At 39.7% G+C, this 17878-nt stretch overlaps 1 protein-coding gene across 6 annotated transcripts; it reads left to right on the forward strand.

Moving 5' to 3' along the window:
• Window positions 1-586: 586 nt before the first annotated feature.
• Window positions 587-3521, forward strand: LOC110908063 (phosphoglycerate mutase-like protein). Of its 6 annotated transcripts, XR_004878680.1 has the most exons (7): window positions 587-745; window positions 1027-1124; window positions 2122-2229; window positions 2359-2438; window positions 2797-2959; window positions 3072-3146; window positions 3245-3521. XR_004878680.1 is itself a non-coding variant. In XM_022152971.2 (5 exons), exons 2-5 carry the CDS (start codon window positions 2075-2077, stop codon window positions 3284-3286), a joined length of 435 nt encoding a protein of 144 aa, XP_022008663.1. In that variant the 5' UTR covers window positions 587-745; window positions 1027-2074; the 3' UTR covers window positions 3287-3521. The 6 variants fall into 6 exon arrangements, 2 of the variants coding, with proteins under 2 accessions (XP_022008663.1, XP_022008664.1); XR_004878679.1 differs by having other exon boundaries at window positions 1027-2229; XR_002574137.2 differs by lacking the exon at window positions 1027-1124 and having other exon boundaries at window positions 2087-2229.
• The last annotated feature ends 14357 nt before the right edge of the window (window positions 3522-17878 follow it).

The raw sequence follows: 17878 nt of genomic DNA on the forward strand, positions 1-17878 counted from the left end.
TGTTAGTAGACCGATTCGAGATGGTCAATCTCACAAGTGATAGACCCGTTGAGTGGGTTAGGCTCTAAAGAACATAGATTAAGAAACTAGATTTTTTGCAACATTCTTTCTCATTCCTTTTTAACGTCAAATGGTACATATATATAGGAAAAACAAACATGAACATGGGTTCCAAAATTAATGGATATGATGGAGAACATGGAAGGAAAATGAAAAACCACGGACTAAACAACCTATCTAAACTTATGCATGCATGAACTACGTGGGTTGAGAGACTAATGTGTTGAAATGGTCCTCCTCATGGGTCATGGGTGGTATCAAAGATATTGCATTTCAATTCAACATCCCTATCCTACTCTATATCAATTTTAGTTCTAGTGTCACTACAAGAAAGTTGGCTTTTAGCGACGACCCCTTTAGCGGCGACACCAAAGAAGTCGTCGCTAAAAGCCCCAATCCGTGTGTAGGTTCTAAAACAAATCCCTGACCATTGATCCTCTATGCAATCTGACGGTCCATGTTTTATTGTGGCTTTAGGTGTACAAAACATGTGGCGGGCAAACAAATCACTCATCCCCCCCCCCCCCCCCCCCAAATCGATCCACCAGCCCTACCCCAACCCAAGATGCCGCCAAATTGATTCGACTCAGCCACAGCCGCTCGCTCGCCACCACGATCTGCAGCGTTTGGAGTCATCTCACAGATCCTCAACTGCTTGCTCGATGCACCACGTCCACTGCACCAGGTACCTTCCTTTTCTTCAGTTTTATTGATTTGGTTTTACTATTTATGTGGTAATTGAACACATTAGGGTTCTGTTGGTTTTATGGATTAAGTATAGAGCAAAAATATGGGGTGATATATTGGATTCTGTTCTTGATTTTGATGATTTAGGGTGTAAGTAATGCTGTCTGCAAGTTTTGTACGGATTATGTATGTTGTTTTTGAACGGATTATGCAAGTTTTGATGTACAGTTTTTTTTGCTATATTGAACGGATTCCAAAGTATAATAGTGTTATGGGCAGGGCTGAGAGAGGGGATGTCGAGATTATGAGAGGGCAGTGCTGATATGGTGGCCTGAGTGGGTCTCGGTTTGACTTTGGTTAATTGTTTTTTGGGGCAGGTTTGAGTTTGCTTAGTTGTTTAGATGCTTGCTGGAACGTTTTAAGGTTTATTATTGACTTTGGTTTATTGTTCTTAAAAACTAAGTGGCAAAAAAGAGCACAGATAGGATCTCCATGTGTGAGAAGCTCCCTTTATGATGTTTTTTTTGGGATAAAAAACCGGATTTACTTTTGAATTCAATAGTATGTTTTCTAGAGATAACTGAGCTATACTCATGGTATAGATGGATGTTTGACTCATGGCTAAACTGAATAGATCTACTGGTAAAACATGTAGCCTATATTAATTCAACCTGTCATATTTACACCAACCACGTAGCAATTAGAGCTGTAAACGAGCCGAGTCGAGCCAAGCCAGGGCCAGCTCGACCTCGGTTGAACTTCAAACGAGCCATCTCGGCTCGGCTCGAAATCATTAGTCGAGCCAAAAATTTGAGCTCGGGCTCGACTCGTATAAAATTCGAGCTGGCTCGGCTCGCTCGGTTTTGGCTTGTGTTTTTTAAACAATCAAGTTAGATATGTGGAAGGTGTGTTTACAAACCGAACCGAGCCGAGCCGAGCCAGCTCATTTAAAACTGAGTCGATTTTGAATCGAGCTTTTCCGAACTTTTTCGAGCGAACTTCGAGCACGTCTCGACCCGCGAGTTTTATGAACACCCCTAGTAGCAATTGGTACGACAATTTGAAATGATATATCTGTATTTTGTAATATTTAAAAGGTCAGTATAGTTTCTTTTTCTAGATTTTTCAAATTTTGCTCCTGGAATAATTGAATATATGCACTACCTTTGATTTTCAATGCCATTTGATTCTAAGGTTTTTACATATGTGTAAAGTATTGTTTACATACATTTTGCTCGATTCTAAGGTTTTTACATATGTGTAAAGTATTGTTTACATACATTTTTCTCCTGGAATAATTGAATATATGCACTACCTTTGATTTTCAATGCCATTCGAGTTTTATGAACACCCCAAACCCCACGGCGCTGCCAGATTGATTCAACCCGACCACAGAGGCTCGCTCGCCGCCACGACTTGCAGCCTTCGGAGTCAACTTACCACCTCAGCCGCTCGCGCGCCGCACCTCGTCCGCTGCACCAGGTACCTTCCTTTTCTTCTGTTTTATTGTTTTGGTTTTCCTATTTATGTAAATTGGTTAAAATTTGGGTTAAAATTTGGTTAAGCTTTATCCGTGAAACCTCCATATTGAGACTTTGATATGTCCAACAGGTAGATAATCTTCGGAAGCATGTTCATCGGTCTAGACTTATCAAAAATATCGAATTGGTGGTCGTTTCACCTTTGCTCAGGTACTTCCTCCCTATCTTTTTGATGTGATTGAGAATGAGGTTTATTTTTTATGATCCAAGTCATGATATATTATCTCTTTTAGGAGAATTTGGACCTATTACAGGTTAAATTAATCAGATTAGCAAAAAGAGGAACATGTTAAACTGGATGAAAGTCGCCTAAAATCTATTTATATGGCAGGCAACCTGTTGTATTTTTTATTAAAAGATGTACATTATCATTGTAACTGTTTCTGTAAAGATAATTAATTATTAACTAAGATTTTAGAAACTGGAGAAAAAAAGGTTACATCTGAACCCGTTTTAACACATTACACAGCTGCCACCTCTAAGATTAATTCACTATATATGCTTGTAGGACTATGCAAACAGCAGTTGGTGCTTTTGGAGGTGAAGCTACTGCTGTTGGGATTGATGTGCCTCCACTGATGGCAGAAAATATGGGCAACAGTAATCGTCCTGCAATTTCAAGCCTAAATTGTCCTCCCTTCATTGCTGTGGAGCTTTGTCAAGAGGATATGGTACGTCACTTGTAATATCTAGCACAAAGATACCAAAAACTATACCTCTTTTGAGCCGTTAACCAGCCCACTATTTATATGTTGTTGAACTCACATTTTGCAATTCGCATAGGGCATTCATCCTTGTGATCGGAGGAGAAGTATAAGTGAATACAAATCCATGTTCCCAGCAATTGATTTTTCTTTGGTAAGAACTAAATATGAGTAATAACTCATTAGTAACTTAAATGCTGACATAGATTACAATAAATTTGTTGCATATTACTAACTTAATACATTTTTCAGAATATGAAGAGAGGCCCGAATTACCATCTTCCGACAAGTTAAGTTGCGGCAGGTGCTTTTCGATACATAACAGGTCCGCGAATCAAATTGTAGTTTAGCTCATACAAGGTCAAACTACAAATGTTTGTCATCCCCGCCACAACACGCGAGTTGAAAGCACTAGTTACTACTGTTTTAATATGGTGATATAAACAAACTGCTATGTAATTTTTGGTTGTTTAAATGTGAATTACTGTTTAATTCTTTGTATACTTATACTTGTGAACGTTTTGGTCCATGTATGCTTAGGAAAAATTAAAAAAATTGTGCATGTAATTGTATGTGGGTAACAATGTAAATAGCAGTGAATTATTTTTTTTTCTTTTTTTTTTTACTTTTAGTGGCGACATATGTCGCCCCTAAAAGTCACAAATGTCGCCGCTAAAAGTCAGTCACAATAGCGACGACAGGCTCTTTTTAGCGACGACAGGGGACCAATAGCGGCCGATCTATAGCGGCGACCCTTTAGCGACGACAGAAAGGACTTTTAGCGGCGACACGTGTCGTCGCTAAAGGTGCCTATTTCTTGTAGTGTGTACGTGTCTTGTCCTTGATTCCAAATACAATACACTGGTATTAGAGTATTCATAAACTCCACCCTAAGGCTAAACACCATCCAAGAAACAAAAAAAAAAAAAAAACTCTCAGTATTCATAACGCTTTCCTACCAACACTGCAATGATGAACGACCAAGAAAATCGATGTGAATACAATTGAACCAGAGACAATGTTACCATTTTCACTGCTATAGACACTATTTAGCGAATTGTGCAATCAAAGAACAAGACAAAGCAATTGTTTGTATATGTCAGGCGCTCGAGGCAATCAATACCGGAACACAATACCAATTTGTAGGATCATATTTTGATCTTCACAAACACCGGCGCCATAAATTCAACCTGTACCAATCCATTAGTGTGTGGAATCCACTAATCAATCTATCAAATGAAAGCACAACGGTCTAATTTAAACTGGTTTCTTTTCAATTAACACGAACACGTTTGATTACAAAGGGATTGGAAATATAGGGTTTGGGGTTTCTAGAGAGATAATCTATGGAGTGTGTGTGAATTGTGAGGTAAATGTATTCTAGAATGTTATGAGAATTAGTAACTTATTCCCTTATATAGTAGATTTTGTAAGGACTCCTACCCAAGGATCTCACTCAGCAACAATCACCAGGTGTGCGGAATCCACCTAGCAATCACTACTTTATGGTATTGGATCAAGAAAGTGTAGAACAAGAATGATAAAAATGATGAATGACGTCACACACAGTAACCGTCAGTTCACACACAATGACAATGATTAGGGTTTCTTGAAGAACAAACTTTCCACAAAAGAAATGGCCGTGTATAACATATCACTGAGATTTTATATACAATTGGAAGTCCTGACGACTAAAGTCAGGACATGGGCCCAAAGCCCAAGACAAAATAAACCCTGACTAAACAATCCACCAAAATTCGGACTGGGGAAAATCCCTAAGTCCTGACCAAACCAAAACCCTAAATAACTAGGTCATGACTTAAGAGAACAAGTATTTTTGGACCATACATACTCTTTTAACAATTTACATACAAAACCCTTAAAGATTTGAGAGCCTGCACTTATCACACAAAGTGTATTTACAGACTCCCCCTTGATCAGTGCGGATCTTCAATGTAAAGCTCAAGATCTTCTCTTTGTTAACGCTTCGAGTAATCGCTGCCTGCACAAACTTGATTCTTCACACAGAACTGCACTACCTTGATGAAATGAACTGCCAAAGGATGATCTTCTTTATTGTAGCGCAGAGGCAGACGACGAAGAACCTTCAGATGTTCCATCTTAAGATTCACGAGCCAAACTGGATCCAAAATCCGAAGGATCTCTTCAGTCAGCTTCTTTTTTGTTATAACTGCTTCGCCTGTTTTTCCATGGTAATACCAATCCCCAATTCCCTGAATCTTGTCAAGATCAAACTTGCGCAAAGGAATTTTACGTAGGCATCTGGCTGGTGGGTAAACCATCTTCAAAACCTGTTTACCAGTGAACTTATCTCTGGTTTTGATGGCTCGGCCGACTGCAGGTTTGAAAGTCTTCCACTTGCTTTCACGGCTTTCAGCTACCAGATAAGGAATTAAACCTCTAATGCTGGCTACATTGGTATGGTTGTTTAAATCCAACTGTGCCAGGTGATGAAGATCACGCGCAGGTAAGGATTGCAAGAATTTGGCCCACGACGTGAAATATTGAACCCCGTCGTTCATTTGATCATAACCATACTATGTTGTTCGTCGAAATCCCAACTTATTATCTGACCCGTGTATTCCCCTTTTTTGTTCACATACCTCTTCTTTTGAGTCTGATCAGGAAGAGATTTGAACCATTTGTGAGATGCCAAACGGATCTCTTCGGGAATTTGTATGGGATCAGTAATTTCGTTAGGAGGAGCATCTCCAAAAACATAGCTTCTTAGATCATTCATATTCACACCCACGGAGTCATACTCAATATTCTTTCCCTTACAAGTTTCAACATAAGCATACTTATCTGCAATCTCATCATCTGTCCTCCACTCTTCCACTTGACCAATCAGAACCTCACCCTCATCCAGAATCACATCAGTAGAAAAATCCTGATCATCAGGATCAGAAAGAGAACCAGAATCATCAGCAGAAGGACCCATTTCTTGTCCACCCATAGCTCCTGAACCAGACTCCCCCTCAACCTGAGCAATGGTAGCAACTTCAGAACCTTGTGAGCTCCTTGGCTGCTCCCCCTGCCTAGCAGCTTCGAGATCCTTGTCTTTATCCAAATCATCACAAATTTTCTTGAGCTCATCAATCTTGCATTGAGCTTGCACTTGCAGAGTTGAACTCTTCCCCTGAGCAGTGAGGAGCTCAACAAGATCCATAATGATCTAATGTAGCTGATAAGTAGCTTTAACTTGATTCTCATGTTTGGTCGTTGTAGCAGCATCCTTTCTAATGAGCTGATGTAACTGAGAGCCTTGTTCCTTTGTCAGACTAAACAAATGAGTTATCTGCTGAGACTTCAAGTCATCTTTCCGTTTCCAATAAGCAATCTCTCTCCTGTGAAGCTGGATCAGATCCCGATGTTCCTTCATAACTGAATGGACATCCGCAAACTGTTGACGGACGGATTCAGGAAAGCTCTGTGCACCATTACCACTGGCTGTACCTCGAGGTCTCGAAGCAGAAGTGGGAGGTCGAGAACTGAAAGCAGTTTTCAGGTGACCACCACTAGACGAGGCTGCACCCGTTGCTAAAGTTCGTATAATCATTTGAGGACCTGAAGGATGTTGAGTGACCTGCGGCCTGCTAAAAAAATCTGACGGCAACGGCGGCAAACTTAAACTTTCTGAAACAGTAAACATATTACTAGAACTAACAGAAGTGCGAAGCAAGCTAAATAGAGGTGCAGAAGGAATAGGAGGGGATGAAACTGGAGGTAAAGCAGCTTTGGAGGAAGCAACACATGTGGATTCAACTAGAACAGCTGCAGTCACAACTGGAAGAGAACTCGAAGTCTGAATAGAAGAACTAGAACTACTGATGACTTTTCTTCGTTTATAAACCCTAGCAGGTAGTGAGAAACTGACAGCAGCAGCAGTGTCCGGCAAAAGATTGTTTAAGTCTTTGTTCCAAGAGGCTAGATGTAAACCCCAACCGGAAGAGGGATCGAGAGAGGCAACTGTTGCTCGGAACAAGTCAAGCATCTCTTTGTCAGACTGGGAGATCTTGTTGAGCATATCTTTACGAACCAACTCCAAATACTCATCCGGAGTCAATGTATCGTCAAATGTATCTTCAGCACTTTCTACAACTACCCCTTTTCTTTATCCAAAATTTTAGAAGAAGATTCAATTTCAAGAGCTGCATCCAAGGCAATAATAACTGGATCCGTTTCAGCCAAACCGATTGGCACAGAAGTACCGATACTTGTAAAAGTTTGCTCCAAAAACATATCAACTCTATCACCCATAACCAGATCAACCATCCCACTAGAAGAAGGAACCACATCTATCGGTTAACTAACAGAGACATCTTCTCTACCACGAACTCCAACTACCGACCCTTCAATAACAGGTTCATGCACGATAGGCGGAGGTTGTTGACAATCAACCTGAGGCTAAACAACCACTGCAGGCTGGTGTAGGACAACAACATCAACATCAGCATCAACTGAGCAACACCATTTCTGATGTTAATCCATGTCTAGTCAGATTCCGGACTGTATCCGTCTTCCTGTACCATAGCACCAATCAACAGATGAACAACATGAAGAACAATGGCGTCAACTGTTTCTTTATAATTTCTGGCAAATGATCACCAAATGGGAGATTCGGAAGTAGATGATGGAAAACCAATGTCAGAAAACGTGGATATAGCAACTGAAGCCGTTTATTATTTGCACAATAACCAAGCTGTGACTGAAACGATTGAAGAATCATGAATGAAAAGTTGAACGGTTGATTGAAAGTGAGACCAATCATGTCTAAAAGAAGACTATGACCCATGCTATCCATCCCTGATTTTCGCGGAGCTAGACACTGCATCAACACATGTAAGAAGTGCCGCCACAGACCGATAATCATTCCTTTTACAAGCTGTTTTGAAGGAAACTGGCCGACGTAACCAAACACTCTAGCTGCTCGCTCGCGAATAGGCCTTGAATAACATGTTTTACCATGGTCTAGATCACCGAACCGTAACGCTGCACGGATGACATTTTCAGTAATGACAATTTGGTTTCCATTAATTGTCGCTTCAATAGTGTTATCAACTGGTATTGCGACTGCCAAAAATCATCTATGTACGTGGTCACTAGCTGCACGTCCTTTGAAATCGCATAAGATATTCTTGAACGCCATAAAAAGTGCACGACTAGAGCATAATATGCGGCACCTTGAACTGCTTCATCCAGAATAGCGATCTGATTATGTTTTGGAACAAAGTGCCTAACAGGAACAGCTAGGGCGGCTGCAGCAACAGGTTGTGCCCCTTGATTTTGTTGTTATTCGGCCATCTGTAAATCAAGTGCATTAGATAAACAAACAAACAGGTTGCAGTTTACACATAGTCTGTCACACCCTAAGCACGTAAAACATCAAATCGTGTCGGAAACGTCAGGGAGTGCTGTAACAGAATTATTATTCCACAACCATGGTATATAAAATTACATTTTATTCATAAACCAAAGGTGGAATACATTGTCTTAAAACAAGAACCAAAATGTACATCACATAATTAAACTAATTCTATCTTCATTTTAAGTCTCTAAGGCACAGGTCCGCCCTAGTGTCACGATCATCCTAAGCAACAGCTTCCTGAAAACACATGTGAAAATAGGTACATCAGCATAAAAATGCCTGTGATATACATAGGTTTTGTGAAAATAGGATTCATGACTTAAGTTTAAGAAAATGTTTAATAAAAATTTGTCATGAATCTTGTTAAGTGTGTTTTCTTTTATAAATCATTTAAAAAGCGATATTAAATCAGATGATATGTATATTTAAAAGAATAATGTATGGTTAAATGAATAACCAAGTAAAATAAGTTGTATAAAACAAACTGTTTTGTAAACAAAGTCTTCTGAAAAATATGTTATTTACGTAAAAATGTATAAGTCCAAATTGAATGATTTAAATAACACTACCACAAGTAATATAATACAAGCACTTATATATAGGAAGTACCAGCGGCGTATCCACCATGCTTGTATCATACTACACACGTCTCGTTACTTAAGTCACCTAAACAAACCACCAAAGTATAATGTTCATGTTTAAAGCAATTGTCAAATATTCTTGTATACACCATATCAAATGTTAAAAGTCAAAATGTAGTCATGTAATGTGTAACAAATGTTATGTATGGTAAGTAAAGTGTAATCACTTAAACAAAATGTAAGAATGTACAAAACAAAGTGATGTTCCGGAGTATTTGTCGCGTTAAACCGATTACGTTTACGCACCAGTTTGCGTATAACTTTCTAGAAAGCGATATAGAGTTTAAAATTGAATAAAAGTCAAAACATGAAAAATGTCAAATATAAACAAACAAACATTGGGATCAAATAACTTTATTTCATTGATAACTGAATTGTTTACAATGATTACAAGCACAGATGTCACAGTCTCCCCTACTTGTGGAAATTTCGTCACGAAATTTGTTTAGAGGAAACTCGTGAGAACAGATGCGGATACTTCGCCTTCATTTGATCTTCACGTTCCCAAGTAAACTCAGGTCCGCGTTTAGACTCCCAGCAAACTTTAACCAAAGGAATGCGCGTTTAAGCCATTTGACTTCACGATCCAAGATTTCCACAGGTTTCTCAACAAAATGCAGTGTTTTATCAACACAAAATGCAGCTAGACACTTTTTGAGATTGGACACGTGGAAGGTTGGATGAATGTTTCCTAGTTCAGGAGGTAACTTAAGTCTGTAGGCTACCTTACCGATTCTTTTGACGATCTTGAATGGTCCAACATATCTAGGTTCAAGTTTTCCTGTCTTTCCAAATCTGATCACACATTTCCAAGGTGAGACCTTAAGTAATACACGATCACCGACTTGAAATTCCAAGGGCTTACGTCATCGGTCCGCGTAACTCTTTTGACGGCTTCGAGCTGTCTGTAGGTTATCACGAACTTTCTTAACCTTATCAGTTATCTCTAGAATGAGGTCAGGTCTAGTAAGCTGAGCCTCACCTATCTCATTCCAGCAGACTGGTGAACGACATTTTCGACCATAGAGAGCCTCGAAAGGAGCCATGTTGATGCTGGAGTGATAACTGTTGTTGTAGGAAAATTCAATCAATGGAAGATGTGAATCCCAACTACCACCAAAATCGACCACACAAGCTCTAAGCATATCCTCCAAAGTCTGGATTGTTCTTTCAGTTTGGCCATCAGTTTGTGGATGATAAGCTGTGCACAGATTAAGTTGGGTCCCCATGGCAGATTGCATGGTTCTCCAAAAACGAGACGAGAAGCGAGCATCTCTGTCAGAAATAATGTTTAAAGGAACACCATGTCGAGATACAATTTCATCCACATAGATTTTGGCAAGTTTTTCAGTAGAAAAATCCTCACGGATTGGCAAGAAATGCGCTAACTTAGTAAGACCATCAACAACTACCCAGATGACATCATGACCTTTCTTAGTGCGCGGAAGTTTAGTAATGAGATCCATAGCAATGTTTTCCCATTTCCAAACTGGGATCTCTGGTTGCTCCAATAAACTAGAAGGATGTTGATGCTCAGCCTTAACCTTAAGACAAGTAAGGCATCTTGAAACGTATAAGGCTATTTCTTTCTTCATACCAGGCCACCAATACTGAGTACGAAGATCCTTATACATTTTATCTGAGCCAGGATGAATAGAGTAACGAGACTTATGGGCTTCATCCATAAGCAAGGTGCGAAGATCATCTTGGCTTGGGACCCACAAACGGCCCATGAAATAATACGATCCATCTTCATTCAGCACAAGATAAGGCTTAATGTGACAGGGTAATTCCTTACCCATCAAGTCTTGTGAAGCACAAGCATCTTGAGCCTGAGAGATGCGTGCTTGGACATTAGATCGAGCTTGAATATCAGATTGAACACGAACACAATGAAGCTTAGTAGGTTCCTTATGACTCAATGCGTCAGCCACGACATTCGCTTTACCAGGATGGTAGCGAATTTCGCAGTCATAGTCGTTTAGGAGTTCAACCCAACGTCTTTACCTCATGTTGAGTTCTTTCTGATTGAAGATATGCTGGAGACTTTTGTGGTTAGTGAAAACCACGCATTTTATGCCATACAAATAGTGTCTCCAGATTTTGAGAGCGAAGACAACTGCACCCAACTCAAGATCATGAGTGGTGTAGTTTTTCTCATGCACCTTCAACTGTCTTGATGCGTAGGCTATGACTTTGTTCCTTTGCATCAGAACACATCCAAGACCCAATTTCGATGCATCACAATAAACGACAAAATCATCATTATGCTCGGGCAAAGATAGAATAGGCGCATCACAAAGCTTCTGCTTCAAAGTCTGAAACGCTTCTTCTTATTTAGAACCCCATTCAAAGGGTTTATTCTTCTGAGTTAGAGCAGTCAGAGGAACTGCAATCTTCGAGAAGTTCTCAATGAAGCGGCTGTAATAACCCGCAAGAACAAGAAAAGAACGAACCTCAGTCGGAGTAGTAGGCGTATCCCAATCCTTAATCGCACTGATCTTGGAGGGATCTACATGAATACCTTGTTCGTTGACAATATGTCTCAAAAATTGAACTTCCTTAAGCCAAAATTCGCACTTTGAGAATTTGGCGAAAAGTTGCTCTTTCTTTAGGAGTTCCAGAGTAAGACGAAGATGTTGCTCATGATCAACTTGCGTCTTAGAATAAATCAAGATGACATCAATAAAAACGATGATGAACTTATCTAAATAAGGCTTGCAGAACCTATTCATTAAGTCCATGAAAACAGCAGGAGCATTAATCAAACCGAATGGCATGACTGTGAACTCATAATGCCCATATCGAGAGCGGAATGTTGTCTTGGGAATATCTTCCTCATGCACACGAAGTTGATGATACCCAGAATGAAGGTCTATCTTCGAAAAGCAAGTAGCACCCTGTAAATGGTCAAAGAGATCATCAATGCGAGGTAGGGGATATCGATTCTTGATGGTAAGCTTATTCAGCTCACGATAATCGATACACATCCTGAAAGATCCATCCTTCATCTTGACAAAAAGAACGGGACCACCCCAAGGGAAAAGCTCGGACGGATAAAACCTTTGTCAGAAAGCTCCTGAAGCTGCTTAGACAACTCTTGCATCTCAGACGGTGCAAGACGATATGGAGATCTGGCAATTGGATTTGCACAAGGTACGAGATCAATACGGAACTCGACTTGGCGTGCTGGGGGTAGACCAGGTAACTCTTGAATAGACTTACCTTTGCCCTTATCTGCTGTAACATGTGCCCTTATCTGCTGTAACATGTGCCAAGAAGGCCACATAATTCATTCGCAGATACTTCTGAGCTTGACAACAAGATATAAGCTTGAGGCTACTATTAGATTTCTCACCACGAACCTGTAGAATCTCACCTGACGAGAGTGGCACATGAAAGAGCTTCTCAAAACAAACTACCTCTGCGTGATGCTTGGCTAACCAATCCATACCCACTATAACGTCGAAGCTTCCAAGTCGCATTGGCGTGAGGTCAATAGGAAAAAGATGGTCGCTTAGGTTCAACTGGCAGTTGCGAAGAACAGAATCAAGAACAACGGGTTCTCCACTAGCAACTTCTACTGTCAAAGGCTTACCTAGTTTCGTTCTACACACGTGAGGCAATGGCTCAAAAGATAATGACACAAAACTCTTATCGGCCCCTCAATCAAAAAGAACAGATGCAGGTTGATTATTAACAAGGAACGTACCGTTAACCACTTCATTGTCTGCTTGCGCCTCCACAACATTCATGTTAAAAGCTCTCCCACGAGCCTGAGCCTGATTCGGATTCGCATTCACCAATCTTGGACATTGATTACGGTAGTGGGTCAAATCCCCACAGTTGCTGAGCAAGAGGCTGAGCAACTTGTTGAGACGGGTTCTGAACTGCCCGATTTTGATTAGCAGGAATGCAGCAGGTGGCAGCAAGATGACCAGGTCTTCCACAGTTAGTGCATTGACTACACTGGAGGTGTGGCTGATGATGGCCGTTACACCTGTTGCACAAAGGTACATTGCCAAGATAAGGTCTCTTGGCGTGTGGTTGCGCAGGCTGATTTGGTGCAGCTTGAGCCTATGCAGTAACGGCGTAGTTTTGGGAAGCCTTCCGCTTCCTAGAACCCTTTACAGAACCCGAATCCTTACCCTTCTTGTTTTTACCTTTCTTGCTATCCCCTTTGTCAGATGCCTGCTTCTTACCTTTCTTGTCACCCTTTTTGTACAGCTTACCCTTTCGAATCTGCGACTCAGTCAACGTCGCAGATAGCTTGATCGCCTGACGGACTGTGGTAGGATTACTACCAGTAACGATGTCTTGATTGGAGTCAGGTAGGCCATCGATATACCTTTCGATAGCCTTCTCGAGTGGGGTAACCATTGTTGGGCATAACAAACTCAGCTCCTCATATCTATCAGTATACGCCCGGTGCTCGCCACTATCTTGTTTCAAGTCATCAAACTTCCTTTCCAAGGCTCGCAGTTCATGACGAGGGCAAAACTCCCTCATTATAAGAGTTCTAAGTTCAGTCCATGTTTGTGCTAGAGCAACTTCTGCACCACGGTCTCTCATAACCCCGTTCCACCATGTAAGCGCCCTCTTCTGAAATACGCTTGAAGCAAACTCGACCTTCCGATTCTCAGGACACAGAACGTGGCGGAATGTACTCTCGATGCTCTCGAACCATTGAAGGAGCCCAGTTGCCCCTTCAGAACCACTGAACTTGAGTGGTTTAGCGGAATTAAAACTCTTGAAGTTACAAGGAGCATTTAGATTATTGTTGGCCTGGTTCACCTGTGCTATAATGTTTGGGAGTACGACAGCCATGTGCTGCGCCATAATATCTACCATTTCGGCATTAGATAACGGGTTTTCACGTCGAGGTGGCATGCTAAAAAGAGGAAACATGAGAGGAAACGAGTGAGATGATTAGATGAAAAGAATGAGATGTAACAAAATCAACAAAAGAAAAGATGGTGGTCATTCGTCCGTATCACAAAGCAAACAAACGACACACAATGACTAATCAAAGTAAATGGGTCCAAAAATAATGCATAGCGAAGACATGCTCGCCTATAAGTGAACACTCACCCCAAGAGTTCCCAGGTAAGAGTGACTGGTCCGATTATGTGGATTTGTACGAACACTCTAGCCTTAGACAGAAAACCCAGGGTACAGGCATTCACCCTTCCAGTTTGCATGTGTTCACACTATTTAGAACCCAAAACTTTGACGAGATTTTGAAAACTTGGAAGGCACAAGGCTAAAAGAATCATTCAAAAATGGATGATTAAATTTCCAAAATCAATTTGAAAAAAAAAGGGTCAAAACCATATAATAAATCATTTAAAAACAGAAGCTTGTTTTTCAAAAATCGTTTTAGAAAATTGGGTTCTCGTTTTGGTGATCACCTAAGGATAGGTGAAGTGCATGTTTTAAGATCTAAACACAAGACAACTTGTGTTGGGGTCCTAGAAAGGTTATAGTCTAGGTCAAAGCATTACTAATAACCTAATTCCCTATAACCATTGGCTCTGATACCAACTCTTCTGTCACACCCCGACCACGTAAAACATCAAATCGTGGTGGAAACGTCGGGGAGTGTTGTAACAGAATTATTGTTCCACAACCATGGTAATTAAAATTACATTTTATTCATAAACCAAAGGTGGAATACATTGTCTTAAAACAATAACCAAAATGTACATCACATAATTAAACTAATTATATCTTCATTTTAAGTCTCTAAGGCACAGGTCCGCCCTAGTGTCACGATCATCCTAAGCAACAGCTCCTGAAAACACATGTGAAAATAGGTACGTCAGCATAAAAATGCCTGTGAGATACATAGGTTTTGTGAAAATAGGATTCATGACTTAAGTTTAAGAAAATGTTTAATAAAAATTTGTCATGAATCTTGTTAAGTGTTTTCTTTTATAAATCATTTGAAAAGCGATATTAAATCGGATGATATGTATATTTAAAAGAATAATGTATGGTTAAATGAATAACCAAGTAAAATAAGTTGTATAAAACAAACTGTTTTGTAAACAAAGTCTTGTGAAAAATATGTGATTTACGTAAAAATGTATAAGTCCAAATTGAATGATTTAAATAACGCTACGACAAGTAATATAATACAATAACTTATATATAGGAAGTACCAGCGGCGTATCCACCATGCTTGTATCATACTTCACACGTCTCGTTACTTAAGTCACTTAAACAAACCACCAAAGTATAATGTTCATGTTTAAAGCAATTGTCAAATATTCTTGTATAAACCATATCAAATGTCAAAAATCAAAATGTAGTCATGTAATGTGTAACAAATGTTATGTATGGTAAGTAAAGTGTAATCACTTAAACCAAATGTAAGAATGTATAAAACTAAGTGTTTTGAATATATCAAAAAGTTGTGTTTTGCAAAGTAAATGCATGTTTTACTGATACAAACACTTATGCGGTAAGTTAAATACATACATTCAAGCCTTGAGACAGTCGGATAACCTTAAGTAAAGGTTATCAAAAGAAATGTTTTCAGATTCAGTCATTCCTTTCATCCAAACAAACCTAGGATGTCAGGAACGGGATTTGTCAAGTCCTATGGTACCATTACTTATTACCGAGCGACGTAGCTAATGTTAATGAACGTATTTAAGTCCCATTTGTACAAACCAAATGTCATACCATATGTAAACATGTTATGTGAAAACAATGTACTATGTATGCTAAGTTAACATACAAAGTAGAAAAGTCATGTAAATCAATGTGCTAGCATGCTCAGTCAACATACATAGCAGAAAATAAACAATGTGCTAATATTCCAAGTAAACATATATAGCAAAACAATTGTAATGTAAATCAATGTGCTAGCATGCTAAGTTAACATACATAGCAAAACAATGCAAATGAAATCATGTACTATAAGTGTACTAATGAATATAGCAAGTATATGATGTGAAATCAGGAAAGCACGAAAGTAACAAGTAGGCACATGTGTTTCACCCCAAAATGTTTGAAAAACAATAAAAGAGGGGTCTATGTACTCACCTGAGATTGCTCAATAGACTTTAGATATTCACCAAGCAAAGCTAGAAGATCACGGATTCAAACGACACCTAATATAGGTATCTACATTAATAAACGGACCTATTCGGAGGATCGGATATTACGAGGGTTCGTAAACCAAATAAGTGTAAGAACTGATGTAATATGGTTTAACAAAGCCTACGTACTAAAACGAAACCTATCCTAAGTGCTTTTGACATTTACGACCAGTTTAGGTAGCTTATGCTACATTAACGCGTCGTTCACGTAAAACGCGTTCAGATTGCCTAACTAGTCCTATGACAAGTAAAATATGCCTTAACATGTTTAATATTGTTGCTAAATCAGTTTAAATGTCAAAAATTACGTTACACATGCTAAAAATGAATTTTGGCGCAAAACGGGCATTTTGGTAATTTTCCTAAGGCATATAAATCACTTATCATACAACTACTTAAATGATGTGACCATATGGTATAACCTCGGAAGCTTATTCCCTATACAACTATGGTCACCTAAAGTGTTTGGTCGGATCCTAATGATCGGCCAAAATGGGTCGGGTTCGAAAGTATAAGCGATTGTTTAGATCGCTTACCTTTACGACCCTAGACAAGCACAAATCTAAAAGTGACGAGTTAAACATGTCGAAACATGTTTAACGAGGTTTGAAAACAGGTTTGGTATCAAGACAAAGGGCCCTGATACCCAAGAGTAGTTTGGTTAAAAAATACGCAAGAATACGCATTTTGGCCGAAACTACGACTCGTCACTGAGCCTAGATAACGTGGTAATCAGTAGGTATAGTCACTAGGGACTATAACCATCGTGATTACGCTCACGTTATGAAGTTCAAACGAACTTCGCATTGACCATAAACTGGTCAATGCAGAAAGTCAAACGCAGTTCACTTTAACGCTAAAAATGAATAAAAAGAACGAAGGAAGACTTACAGAAGGTCCCCGCAAGATTTGATCCGATTTACTCTCAAGTATGAAGTATAAACTTCAACTTAGAGAGCCAAAATCAGATTCAAATGTGGGTTTTGAGCAAGACATGGGGGGGGGGGGGGTATTTATAGACTTGGTAGAGCCGTTAAGATCGTTCCTCGTTAACCGAGCTTCAATCACAGCCGTACACCTCGAGCCCACTGTTTTATAAAACCATTGGAGCCCCCCAACCAGCCCATAGGAACCATAAAACCATTTGCAAGTGTGTGGAACAGCTGGAACAAGCTGTTCTCAACTTTCTACACACCTGGGCAGCTTACACGGCCCGCGTAAGGATACAACAAGAGCTACGTGACCCGCCTGGGCTGCACAGATCAGCAACAAGTTTGCAGATTTACAATTTTAGTCCTTGTATGTGTTTTAAGCTCATTTTCGACATATTTAAGGCCCGTTAGCCAACCTTAAGTCCCTAAAATGATGCCTAAACATTGTGGACATGAAACATGCTAAAAAATATGCCGGATGTCGGTTCGTTTGGTCGTACGATCGCGATATTTGCTTAATTACGACCAAATGCGCATAAGCGCGAAAAACGATCCAAATTGCGCAACGAATGGATTTTTCTCATGCCAAACACTAATATAAAATATTTTAATGCTTACATAAATTTTTGGATGTCCGGATGTATTCAGAACATAAGTTATGCGCGAAAATGAAAACTTATGCACTTTTTGACGCTTTTTGTCCCTGAATGAGCATAAAGTTTATTTTAGCACACCGAACCCCTCAAAGCCTATTTCTAAGCTATGTAAAGGATATTTAGGGTGTGTTTAACTTATGATCATGTTCCGGAATGTTT

This window comes from Helianthus annuus, chromosome 14 (assembly GCF_002127325.2).
Source record: "Helianthus annuus cultivar XRQ/B chromosome 14, HanXRQr2.0-SUNRISE, whole genome shotgun sequence".
Lineage (NCBI taxonomy): Eukaryota > Viridiplantae > Streptophyta > Magnoliopsida > Asterales > Asteraceae > Helianthus > Helianthus annuus.